We start from the raw sequence: 13,774 nt of genomic DNA, 5'->3' as shown, positions 1-13,774 counted from the left end.
AGCCTGGTCTACAAAGGGAGTTCCAGGACAGCCAGGGCTAGACAGAGAAACCCTGTCTTGAAAAACAAAAACAAAAAAAAAACAAACAAACAAAAAAAAAAATCAGTGAACCAGTTTTTTACAGCCTTGAACCTGGAACCTGGAGCACTCTAATGTAACTAAACCCGTCTCCATTTTTATTCATTGTGGCACTTCAAATCACATGCTCCTAGAGGCCTCCTCTATTAGTACAGATCCAAGTCAGATATTTTAGGTAAACATCACTCCCAACCAGGTAGTGGTGGTATACGCCTTTAATCCCAACACTTGGGAGGCAGAGGCAGGAGCTGTTCTATGAGTTTGACAACAGCCTTATCTACTGAGCAAGTTCCAGAACAGCCAAGGCTACATAGTGAAACCCTGTTGTGAGAAGAAAGAAAGAAAGAAAGAAAGAAAGAAAGAAAGAAAGAAAGAAAGAAAGAAAGAAAGAAAGAAAGAAAGAAAGAAAGAAAGAAAGAAAGGAGAGAGAGAAAGAAAGAAGGAAAGAAAGAAAGAAAGAATGAAAGAAAGAAAGAAAGAAAGAAAGAAAGGAGAGAGAAAGAGAGAGAAATCAATCAATCAATCGATGAATCGATCATTACTCCCTGTGCTTTCTCCAGCACATGCTTTTTCTACCATATTACCATATTGTAAGTTACTTTCCATTGTCAGAGTCCCTTCAGACTGGCAGATTGTAATTCTTTCTGTAACACTGAACGCAATGCATCGCCCAATGTGAATGCTCCGAACATGTTTAATGAATGGTTGATTTAGCTCTGTTTTTGAGCCTGTGTCTCTGACTCTGGTCGCCTGGCAAAACCCAAATGGCTTCATGACTCACTTGCTTACCTGTGGCCCAGGGTGGCATGGAGTGACTCTTTGCTGCCCCCACATGTTTTGAATCTACTCCTTCTGCAGCCAACGGAGACTACACTCTGCTCTCTAGTGTTACCATGGGCACAGAGAGGAGGTAGGCTCAGAGGCAGAGATGTGAGTGAGACTCCTGTGCTTCTTTCCTCATATGTGTGCGTAAGTAAATTGACTATCATGCTGACCCTTTCTCCTCTCATACCGAAGAAGGAAGCTCATTTGAGAGCTGCCTTCAAAGCATTCTTCTCTCTGGTCCATGTACATTCTTAAGGCCTACTGAGGCACGCCCTGGAGTCCTAAGACCTTAACCACTTGTTTCTGGTTCATCTTCTCTATGAAAATCATGTTCAAAGGCAGAAGTTTTCTGACATTAATTTTATCCCTTTTCACAAAAATTATCACATCCCTAAAAGTGGAGCTGTAGAGAGTGGTTTTATCCCAAGGTGCAGGGTCTTTTCTGTACATTGAATCATGTATTTGAAGTCATGAACAAATTTACTGCAATTGCATAGTCGTCACTAATCTGCCGATTTGAAAGATATTACACAGGCTGGGTGTGTGGTAGTACATAGCTTTATGGAGGCAGAGACAGGCGGATGTCTGTGACTTTGAAACCAGCCTGGTCTACATAGTGAATTCAGGCCAGTCAGGGCTATGTAGAGAGTCCCTGTCTCAAACGGGGAATAGCTATCACATGGTTCAGTACATAAAGATGCTTGGGGCAAAGCCTGATGACCTGACTTTGAACCTTGGAACATTCATGACAGAAGGAGAGAACCAGGCTCTATAAATTGTCCTCTGACCTCCATGTACTACACTCTGTAGCAGTTTGCATGCACATCCGAAACACTAACAAATAATGAGTAAATACAACAGATGTGATAAAAATGTATCTTAAATCATAATATCATAGAAACAAGATTGCTAATCTTTCTAGGGTTGGTTAGCTCTACACCAGTTGAAGGGACCCCTAGTAAGTTCCTGATGGCTAGGGCAGCTCTGGATGTAGGATACACTGTAGCTCTTTTATTTGGTAATTAGTATCTAGGATAATTAAATGAAGATGAAGTGTGTAACGTGATGTCATATTATGACTAAGTACAAGAATAAGTGAATTTTTTTTTTTTTTAGTAAAAGAAACACGTATTTCCTTTTCTCCTATGGAAGTACTAAAAGCCCGAACAGCCAAAGGATTCTTCAATGGCAACAAGAACACAACAAAAACAGTGCTAGAGGTGTCACCATCCCCAGCTTCAATATATATTGTAGAGCCATAGAAACAAAAACTGCATAGTACTGACATCAAAACAGACACATAGACCAGTGGAACAGAAGACACGTGCATAAATCCATACAGCTACAGCAACCTGGCATTTGACAAAGATGCCAAATGCACTCATTGGAGAAAAGATATCTTCCTTACCAAATGATGTTGGGGAACTGGGTATCCACATGTCAAAGAGTGAAACTAGTTTCAAATTGCTCATCCTGTACAAAGATCAATCAACCCGGATCAAAGGCCTTGATATTTGACTCCAAACCCTGAAACTAAAACATTTCGAGAAAGAGGTATAGGAATAGGCAAAGACTATTTGAAAAGGATTCTGGCAGCTTGGGAATAATATTGAGAACTGACTGGTGGGATTGCATGAAATCCAAAGGCTCCTACCAACTAAAGAAATTAAATGAATAGGGAGCCTACAGAAGAAGATAAAAATCTTTGCTAGCCACACATCTGAAAGAGGGTTAGCATCTAGAATTTATTTAAAAATTCAAAGAACCAAACAGCAAAGTAACAAACTACTCAGTAAATGGGTTAATGCCACGAGCAGACAACTCTCAGAAGATGAGATACAAATGGCCAATAAGTATGTAAGAAGATGTTCAGTATAATTCATCAGGAAAATGAAAATTAAAACAATACTGAGATTCCATTTACTGCCTGTCAGAATGGCTATCATAAAGAAAACAACATGCTGGCAAAGACTTAAGGAGGGAGAGCTAATACACTGTTGGTAGAAGTGTAAATTAGACCAACTACTATGGAAATCACCATACAAGTTCCTTAATAAACTAAAAGTTTATATAACCTATGACACTACTATATCACTCTTGGGTATATTCTCAAAGGACTTTAAGTCAATACAGCACAGGCATACTTGATTTTTTTTACATTAAAAAATATGTATTTTTATTTACGTTTATATATGTTTACCTGCATACGTTTATGTGCACCATGTGGATACAGAGGCCTGCAGAGGCCAAAAGAAGAAGTCAGATCTTCTGGAACTGAAGTTACAGGCAGTTCTGAGCTGCCAGTCGTGGGTGCTGGGAACCAGGGCCTGGGCCAAAGCAGCACTTGCTCTTAGTCACTGAGCCATCCCTCCAGCCACGATACTTGCACTTTTATGTTTACTGCAGTGCTAATCACAATAGCCAAGTTATGAATCAGGCTAGACATCTGTCGACAGATGCAGAAAGAAGAATGGTATACACACAGTAGAGTTTTACTCCGTTATAAAATTGAACAAAAATATGGAGTAACAGGAAAATGGATGCCAATGGGGACCATCGTATTAAGCTAAGTACACCAGACTCGGGTAAATGAATATTGCATGCTCTCTCACCTGTGAATCCTAGATTTTTTTATAGATGCATAATCCATAGACACGGAAGTGAATGTGAGACGGGCATGAGACTAACAGGAAAGAAAAGAAAGGAAAAGAGATTGAACAGTTATAGTCAAGTACATGATACAATTGTCCAAAAATTATCTATGACTCCCATCAGTATGTATAACAAATGTACTCCAGTAGAATTTTATATTAAAAATTCCTTTCCTCCACAAGAAAAGGCCATCTAACAAAAATTATAACAAGCATCTCCATTGACTTAGGACCTATTCTGGGCCAAGTTCAACATTAGTCGCTCCATGAATGTATATAATTCCATCCTGGCAACATTTGTATGAAGTTGTTATGTTCCATAGATGATAAAGTTAACTTAGAGCAACATTCATAGATCACCCAGGACCAGACTTTTTTTTTTCACTTCTAGGGCCAGAAAATAATTCTGAGACTTTTAAAAACTGGGCTCATCCCACCGTCCCACACTACAGATTATTTTGCATGTTTTAAGTTCTTGTTTGTCTTACTGCTTTAGAATGTATTTAATTTCCTTTAGGCTTAGGTCACCTATACTAGTGTGAGTTAACAGTGAAAGCCATGCTGTCAAGAGCATTACATCCTTTTATGTTTGAAAGCTGACTTTTATCTGCAGTGAGGGATAAGTCGTCTTCAGAATGTGGTTTGTTGGGGAAGTGTGTAGATGGCTCCCTCGTGGTGGTTCCTGTCGCATAGGAATGCGGCGGGGGCAGAACAAACGGGACGGGGAGAACCTGTGTTCTTGATGTGCCTCCCAGTACAACCTGCTCAGTGACTAAAGTTTGTCCTCAGGCTCACAGCCGTGCTTGAATAGTCTAAAAGGAATCCTGACCATGCCACCAAGTGGGTGTAGCACAGTCTTTGTGTTGGGTTTAGATCCCAGGAACACTGTGCGCAGGGTCATGCATAGCCGGAATGAAGGCAGCTTGCTCTGGACTAAGCTTCTAGGGAGAAAACAGGGAACTTTCTAGTTTAGATTTTTTTCCCTTTATGGAAGCATTTTATTCTAGTTTAGAAATTCTAATTCTATTCTATTTGTCTTTGTGTATCTATTATGAGAAGCATGGATAATGTGATTTTTTTTCTTTCTTTTCCCGTTTTACTTCAAAATTGCTGTTGCTGAATTTAATGAGAAACCCTGTCTTTGAACATGTAAGGCTGAGAGTGATTAAGGAAGACGTGGTATCAACTCCTGGTCTCCACAAACACATTCTCACACATGAACACATACATATGTATGCACACATGTACACAAACTAGGAGGAGGAGGAGTGGGGGGAGAGAAAATGCTTGTTTCATCTATGAGATGCAGCCCTTAGTTGGGGTGCAGTTCATCTAGTGAGAGATGACTGGGCTCCTGTTTATTTTATCTTCCAAGTAACACTGGACAAAACATAAAGCTGTATCTATGGCGGTGCTGTAGCACAGGAGCCTCCTGTACATCGATGGATATTGGTCTACAAAAGGAAGGGCTCCTACACTCATATGAAAGGAATGAGCCAATTGAAATAGCAAATTGGATGACAATACTTTTCCCTTTAGTCATTCTCATATCTGGGGTCAACTTTTTGCATTGACTAAAGATGAAAGTGTCATCTTGAAAGAAGGAACTGACTGTAAGGGCTTGTGGACAAGAGCAGGCAAATTTGGAATCATGTGTGAAGGAGGAAAACAAATGATGGTGATGTAGGTTGGTTCACTGGATGTCACCATTTAAAAAAAGCCACTGTTTGCGTCTCCACCAGCGGGACTACAGATACACACCACAGTGTCTGCTTCTTACGCACCTTCTGAAAAGCCACACATGGGTCCCCAGGCTTGTCGTGCAAGCACTCTCCCAAAGGAGCCATCTTGCTAGCTCCAGGCCACTGTCTCCTGTTCAGACATGGTCCCCTGCTAGCATGACATGGCACTGTGGTTTTGTGGGTCCCTCCTACCCGCCCCCAACCCCTGGTGATGAACTACTTTTTCATTAGCCTGTTTTTCAGCCTTAACAGTCTCACTAATATTTCTAATTAGTATGTCCTTCAGAAATTAGTGTTTTACATTTCATCTTGAAATGAGTATGCGTATCTGCATTAGCAACACTGGTACTATGCAAACTCTAATTCACTGTTGGTCCACTAGTGAATTTGTCTTTATCCATCTAGACGAGATTAATTTGGAGACTGAAACACACACACACACACACACACACACACACACACACACACACACACACACACACCAAAGTGAGAAGGCTTAAGAAATGGTCAGGTTGTGAATTCAGTACTTACATTTAACTAGTTAGCCCTCCTGTTAAAACATGCATCAATGACCAGGCTTGTAGTTTTGAACTCACAGCTAATGGCGGCACTGGAGAAAACTGTTGTGCTATAATGGATTGAAATCTGTGCCCAACCAGCTGTTAAAGTCACATTGGTTTATCTTTTAGCCTGCTGGTAAAGCAGCTCCAAGCCTAGAGGGGACCACATATACACAGCAAATGTCAGCTGTATCACAGTGTGTCAATAGAAAAGGCCCCCAGAGGTGCAAGCATTGTATGATGGGGACCCAAGATGATGCCACATAGACCTATCTACAGCTGTGGTTTTCTTGAAAGCATCGATAAAATGTTGAGCAAAACCACCAAAAGACTACCAACTTGCCTTGCCTGGTGACAGTCTGGGTGTTCAAAAGGTAGAATTTGATGTGAAGTACTTAGTTGAAAGGCTTAGCACAGCACAGTGTGAGTTCTAACCAGGTGCTTCTGTACAAAGCAAATTACTTAGGAGACATGAAATCAGTAAGAATGGCTATTCATTAATTGCATGTGGAGTTATAACTACAGTGAACATGGCTGTAGAATAAAGGGAGTGGGGCTTCCCTTTAGAATACTGAATACTGTATCGAGAGCATAAATAGAAAACTTTGATCATGGCTGACCTCGTGTACCCTAAAACAGCTTTCCTAGGACTAGTCCTCCCTTGTCTCCTCTTAGTGGTATTAGTACCACTTAACTAAAGCAATTTGTATGCAGTAAATATTAGCACAAATTCTTTTTCTGCTCCCCTGCTTCCTAGCAACCGAAGCAGAGAATCTGCTTGCCAATCTACTGTTGGATTAAAAAAAAAAAATTAAGAGAACCCCCCAGTGAGTCTTCAGTGGACCCGAAGCAGTAGGGGTGAGTCCAGTAAGCTCCCTGCTGACTTTGTGAGGCTGAGAGTGTCAGCCCTTTGACCTTGCGGTGCTTTCTGCCACAGGCTCGCGAAGATGTCATCCACATGCTGAAGACAGAGAAGACCAAGCCCGAGGTTCTGGAGGCGCATTATGGATCTGCAGAACCAGAGAAAGTGCTTCGCATCCTGCACCGCGATGCCATCCTTGCTCAGGAGAAGTCCATAGGAGAAGATGTCTATGAGAAGCCCATCTCAGAGGTAAAAGCTGGACATCGGCATGCCTCCCTAGGAAGAAACAGCAGAGAGAGAGAGAGAGAGAGAGAGAGAGAGAGAGAGAGAGAGAGAGAGAGAGAGACAACCCTCTTCCTTTGTACGCTTTGATGTTTTCTTCCAAGTGCAAAATTGTTACAATGCCCCAATGTAGTAATAAGTATGATTAAGTAATTAATGATCTGGACTAGTTATGTTCTGATAGGAATTTCAAAGTTAAAAATGCTTCAGATTTGAAATATATTATTTCCATATGATTAGGAAAGCTATGTGCTCTTGAAGTACATTATTATTTTACTCCTCTAAGAAATGGCATATTTAAGAATTAGAGGTGCTTGTTAGTTCTCTCATGGAGTTTTCAGAATTATTATAAAATTGATAACCTAACCTTAGGTTTGGTTCATTATTGATAGTTATGGTTTAATACCACTGCTCTAGAAGTATCTTAAAGTGTCATAATTTAAAAGGTCTTATATGAATTCCAGTGATGGGGTAGAAAATCCAAATGCAATATTTCGGGTAATTTTTAAGGTGAAATAATATCAGTAGGGCTATACTGAATCATTTTATGCAAGGTTATATTAAGAATTATGGCTACTACCAACAGATTGGGAAAGGATTTTTACCAACCCTAAATCTGCTTGTGGACGTTGTACATCGTGGTGCGGAGCCTAGTGCGCACCACGATGTACAACGTCCACAAGCAGAATCAAAACAACCCTGAGATTCCATCTCACACCAGTCAGAATGGCCAAGATTAAAGATTCAGGTGACAACAGATGCTGGCGAGGTTGTGGAGAAATAGGAACACTCCTCCATTGCTGGTGGGATTGCAAGCTTGTTCAACCACTCTGGAAATCAGTCTGGCGGTTCCTCAGAAAATTAGACATAGTACTACCGGAGGATCCTGCTATACCTCTTCTGGGCATATACCCAGAAGATCTTCCAACTGGTAATAAGGAGACATGCTCCACTATGTTCATAGCAGCCTTATTTATAATAGCCAGAAGCTGGAAAGAACCCAGATGTCCCTCAATAGAGGAATGGATACAGAAACTGTGGTACATTTACACAATGGAGTACTACTCAGCCATAAAAAACAATGAATTTATGAAATTCTTGGGCAAATGGATGTATTTGGAGAATATCATCCTTAGTGAGGTAACCCAATCACAAAAGAAGTCACTAGATATGTACTCACTGATAAGCGGATATTAGCCCAGAAACTTGGAATATCCAAGACACATTATGGAAAACAGAAGAAAATCAAGAAAGATGAACATTTGTGGACACTTCATTCCTCCTTAGAATAAGGAACATAACCCCCATGAAAAATTATAGGTACAGCGACAAAATTTAGAGCTAAGATGAAAGGATGGACTATCCAGAGAGGACCCCATTCGGGAGTCCATCCCATCATCAGCCACCAAACCTAGATACTAATGCTCATACCGGCAAGATACGGCTGAAGGGACCCTGATATTGTGGCCTCTTGTGAGGCTATGCCAGAGCCTGGTAAACACCGAAATGGATGATCACAGCCAGCTACTGGATGGAACACAGGGTCCCCAATGGAGGAACTAGAGAAAGTACCCAAGTACCTGAAGGGGCTGCAACCCTGTAGGTGGAACAACAACAGGAACTAACCAGTACCCCCTGGGGTTGCGTTTCTAGCTGCATTTGTAGCAGAAGATGACCTAATCGGCCATCAGTGGGAATAGAGGTTCCATGGTCTTCCAAACTCCATATGACCTAGCACAAGGCAAGGCCTGGGCCAAGTAGTGGGAGTGGGTGGGTAGGGGGACAGAGGTGGGGGGAGGGGTATGGGAAACTTTCGGGATAGCATTTGAAATGTAAATAAAGAAAATAATAAAAAAAAAAAAAAAGAATTATGGCTACTGTTATTACCTACAACATGACAGTTTAATAATTCCCCCCACGCTATAGTGGAAGTTCAGTATCAAAGTAGGGTGCTCCTTTAATGGATGTAGCCACACTGAGTTTTCAAAATTCAGGTAAGCAATTCATGGCTTTACAATTAGTAGGACAAATTTTAAAAAAAAAAATAGAAAATTAAAAGTCTGAAAAAAAATTTTTAAATTTAACTTTTAACCTAGGTTGGTGGCTGGATCTGATTTAGATACTATTCAAAGGAGACTGACAGCTCCATAGTTCTCCAACTGAAGCAGATCCCTCCCCTCAGCTTGCCCTAAAACGGGGGTGGGAGTGGGGGGGGGTTGTAGGGCAGGATTCAGGTAACAGGGTAACAGGCTGGATCCATTTCACGTTTGAGATCCAGCTGTGTATGGTTTTGCAGAGCCCACCTCCGTTCATTAAACCCTGGTTCCTCATCTGTGGGGTGGGGGATGACCACAGCAAACACCTCACATGGTGTTGTGAGGATTAAATGGAATAGTGAATGCCTAGAAAGCTTAGCATTGCATCTGACCCAGGCTAGGTACTCAGGCACTGGTAGCCATCAGTGTAGGCATGGATCTGAGGATGGTAAGTGCTTATTCCCTCGAGGTCTTCCCCATGTGGGCTGGGATGGCAGAATAATAGGTATATAAAATTAAAAGCATCCGTGTGATGGTGATGATGGTGACGATGATGAATATGGTGGTGATGATGATGATGATGATGATGATGACGACAGTGAAAACTAGGGTTACTAAACTCAGTTTAGGCTTCCTAATTCTTTTCTCTGAAGGTTAGGGCTTGAGGTGACTCCCCTAGCCCCAAGGGAGAGGTAGGCCGGGCAGAACCACTCAGCTGTGTGCTGTCTTGGCATTGGTGGTGCTGGGCCTGTCTTTTGCTTCTTTCTCCTCTCAATAATCTCCTTGGGGGAGAAATGAGAGACAAAGACAGAGAGGGAAGGAGGGAGGATAGAGTCGAGAGAGATGGAGATAGATGGATAGATCGATCGATTGATAGAAAGATAGATAGATAGATAGATAGATAGATAGATAGATAGATAGATAGATAGATAGATAGATAGATAGGGATAAATAGATTTGTGAAAGATACAGAATACTAAAAGAAGAAAAAATTTTCTATTTGGCCCCTTACTCAAGCCCTTCATATGGGTTCAATTCTCACTACCATGAAAACAAAACAAACAAAACAAACAAACAAACAAAAAACAGAGCTAGGGTGTTAAAAGATATGTTTATTTGGTTTTGTTGTTTCGTGTCAATTTGTTTCAGTGTGTGTGTGTGTGTGTGTGTGTGTGTGTGTGTGTGTGTGTGTGTGTGATGTGAACGTGTGTACAGGTGCTCACAGAGACCAGAGCTGCTTGATCCTCTTGGTCTCCCCTGGAGCTGGAGTTACAAACAGGTGTGAACTCCCCAACATGGGTGTTAGGAGCAGGAATCAGGTCATTCCTCTGCAAGAGCAGTGGGTGCTCTTAACCTCTGCGCCATCACTCCAGCCCCTACAGATACTCTTTAAATCAGTAAGTGTGAAATGAGTATTAGGATAACTGTACATAACCTAATAAGCCCTTGAAGTTGTTGACAAAAGGGAACAGGTGGGTCTCAGGATGTATTAGTAAGACTGCATTGCTGCTAAGATCAGGGCCCTTTCCTGGGCTCTCCGGGATGCTGAGTTGTCATCCTCCTGCTGAGCAGAGGGAGAAATTAAAAAGAAAGAAACTGCACACTCACGTTTCCTTAGAATTATACTTTAATAGTTTGGATTTTGCTATTTTTGGAATCATTTATTGGAGATTTCCAGGGCCTTAATATTTGCTGTTTAATTCCTCACCAAAGACTTGGTAACGGAAAACAGTCTGTTGTGTTGGATTCACTAAATCTTCAGTGAACCCTAGTGGGTAACCTAGTGGGGTTTAATTTGTACAGATGTTTATTTCTTTTGCATGGCAGAGGATCAGACCTCTGGTCTCACACATGCAGGGCACCAGCTCCATCACTGAGCCACAGCCCAACCCTGACTGTTGTCTCAGCTCCAATAGCCTGGCCTCCATCCCTTCTGAGGCCTGTGTGACATGAGCCTATTGGGTACTTGCTCATCCACAGAATTAAACCTTCTCTTATATTTCAAGTACTAATAGGGAACTTTTCCTAGAAAAATCAATAAATAGCTTCTGCCATTTTTTTTCCCATTTAGGAAAGCTCAGCCAAGTTATTTTTCTTTATTTTTAGAATTTCAATTATTGCTTTCTTCAAGTGGCTCTCTTCTTTTTCACTGCTATTTTAATCTCTTATTTATGTTATTGCTTTTCTTTTCTCTATGCTTTTAGACACAAATATTTGTTATTTTATTTTTTTAGAAGCAGTATCTTACCATGTATCCCAGGCTACCTCCATGTTTAGACAAATATTTGTTTTTCTGTCTGAGTGTGGTCGCATGTGCCTGTAATCACGGCCTCAGAGGGCTCAAGCAGGACAATAAGTAGTTCAAGACTAGTCTGGACTATATTTAGGGTCTTTCACAGTCTTCTCTCCAGGGAAAGACACAAAACAAAGCCTTTAGAGTCTTCAAGACTGAGTTTAATATGGAACTTTTCGGGTTTCCTGTCACGGAGTTGGAACATCCTCAGTAGGGAATCTTCCCCATTACGTCTGAGCTGGGCGTGGCTGGTATAAGCTGGTATGAGCTGGTGTGAGCTGGTGCTGTTTTGCTGGATCCCCTTTAGTTTGTTTCCTTTTCCTTTTGATGCAAACCAAGATCGCAAAGTGTGGGGCAGCAATTACAGTCTGTCACCAAGTGGTCCTTCTGATAACTTGTCCTGCTTCTCCCAAATCTAATCCTCTAGTCTTTGTAGACCTCATTCAATTACCTTGAAAATCTGTTGCATCCCCATGGGAAGGATAGGTGATCTCATGGGACCACTTGAAGATTTATAGCATGTTCCTCAGCTGTGTCCTGGGTCCTAATACCCTCTGTGTACAAGAGTCACCTTCCTCGGCTTTGGGGATTTCTTGACTCAACCGGTCCCCATTTCTGATTCAACAGTGACTGAAATGCTTCTTTTATAGCTTTATCTTATGTATACCGAAACCCATGTCCCTTCTCTATGGGCCAGTTTTGTTGCTTAGACTTTACGTTTCCTTCAGTTGTGTTTTGTCTTCCTAGATTCCTTAGTGCTTTGGAATTAGCCTTCTGTAGACAACAGAACTAAAACTGTCTCTCCTTTGACATATAACATGCTGAAACTGCCCCCTTTCTCAAGTCTGCCTACTCCTAGGGTAGGATGGTTCTATGGGTAAAGGTGCTTGCCACCAAGCTGGACATCCATCCCTGAGAACCATGGTGAGAGGAGAGGACTGATGTGTGCAAGAGGTCCTCTGACCTCCACACTAGTACCTCAGCATGGGCACCCTCATGGGAACACACACACACACACACACACACACACTTAACCAAAGGTGTGCTTGGTGGTGTACGCCTTTCCCTTGGGAGGCAGAAGCAGATCTCTTAACTTCAAGACTGGCCTGGTCTACACAGTGAGGTGCAGGGCAGCCAGGGCTACACAGAGAAACCCTGACTGGAAAAACAAAAGCAAAACACAAAACCAAAACCAAAACCAAAAAGACGACTAAGTACATTCTTTCTTTCCTTAGGAAATTCTTGGCCTTTCCATTTTGCTTCTTCTCAATCCAAATGGAAGTTATATGCCTACAATAATAGATCCCCACTGTGGTTGCACTGTTCTTTAGTGACAGTCTTCCATCTGCGCAGAGCCACCTCTAAAATCCCAAAACCCCAAGCCAGTGCACAGAGCATGAACCTGCAGGGTACATTGCTAAGGGAGTCAATCTTCTGTCACTGCACAAGTTCTATAAAGCCAAGAGAACAGCCATTCTATATCTCTAATATCGAGAGAGAGAGAGAGAGAGAGAGAGAGAGAGAGAGAGAGAGAGATCTGTCAAGAATTTAAGATTGAAAGCTAGAGCCCACACTAATGCTTTTAAACAGAATTTACCACACTGTGCAGGAATGTCTCAGCCTTGGGTACTGAATCCAGAAGACTAACTTCCTCATAATGTAACCATGATTACAGCAAACTGAATGAAATGTGTTGAGGTGAATGTTATCCACAGCAATTCCAGGAGCCCACTCCAGTGATCCAGCCCAAGTCTACTCTGCTGAGGCTGCACCAAAACATTTGCTATTTCTATGTGCTATTACTCTCTACTGATGCCCATACAATCTCTATCTCTCAGGATTTCTCCATCTACCATCCAACTCATAACATTAGCATCTTTCCCATACAATTATTTGGAGAGATTGAGGTCACAGTGGAGTCTGGGCCTTCAGAGCTCAATGTATCATGCTATGGAATGCAAGATGCAAAGTAAATGAAAAGTCAACGACCCTTATATACTTGGTACCGTATTCCAAACGGCGCCTTCAAATTAGTATGGCCCCTTCCTTAGCTGAGGGCGAAGATGACACAGGCAGAGAGAACAACTTTGGTGTTGACATTCGCTGCAGACCCGCTCCCCAGGAGGCCTAGGGAGTAGTTAATGAGATTGAGAGTGGATTTTAGTATTATGTCTGTTCTGCCTGGAATAGTGTGCTCGGAAGGGATCAGGGAGAAATAGAGGAATTCTTTTTTGTAGAAAACATGGAGCAAGGTCCAGTCATTAGCTCATCCCAGCTGGAGGTGCTGCTGGAGGCATCTGGTGGGAAGGATGCTTGCTGCACGGGAGGGTGGGGGGCAGGGTTCTGCTGACCAGTTCCACACGTACAGTCCCACAGGGGGCCACCTCAGCTCAGCAGTGCTAGAGCAAAAGCTCCATGCTGGAGTTTGAGAGAAAGGGTAAGGAG

The 13,774-nt window shown here is 42.1% G+C and overlaps 1 protein-coding gene across 3 annotated transcripts in view; it reads left to right on the top strand.

Annotated features, from left to right (window-relative positions):
- The window catches only part of Filip1 (filamin A interacting protein 1), a 160,733-nt gene that overhangs the window by 100,905 nt on the left and 46,054 nt on the right, over positions 1–13,774 (top strand). For all 3 annotated transcript variants that reach the window (XM_029543419.1, XM_029543418.1, XM_021207023.2), the window contains exon 3: positions 6,794–6,967. In XM_029543419.1, the coding sequence (XP_029399279.1) occupies positions 6,794–6,967 (174 nt within the window). The remainder of the gene's footprint in view (positions 1–6,793; positions 6,968–13,774) is intronic.

The sequence above is a fragment of the Mus pahari genome, chromosome 10 (genome assembly GCF_900095145.1).
Source record: "Mus pahari chromosome 10, PAHARI_EIJ_v1.1, whole genome shotgun sequence".
Classification (NCBI taxonomy): Eukaryota; Metazoa; Chordata; class Mammalia; order Rodentia; family Muridae; genus Mus; species Mus pahari.
Note: the sequence above shows the minus strand (reverse complement) of the source record. Positions and strands in the feature narration are given on the sequence as shown.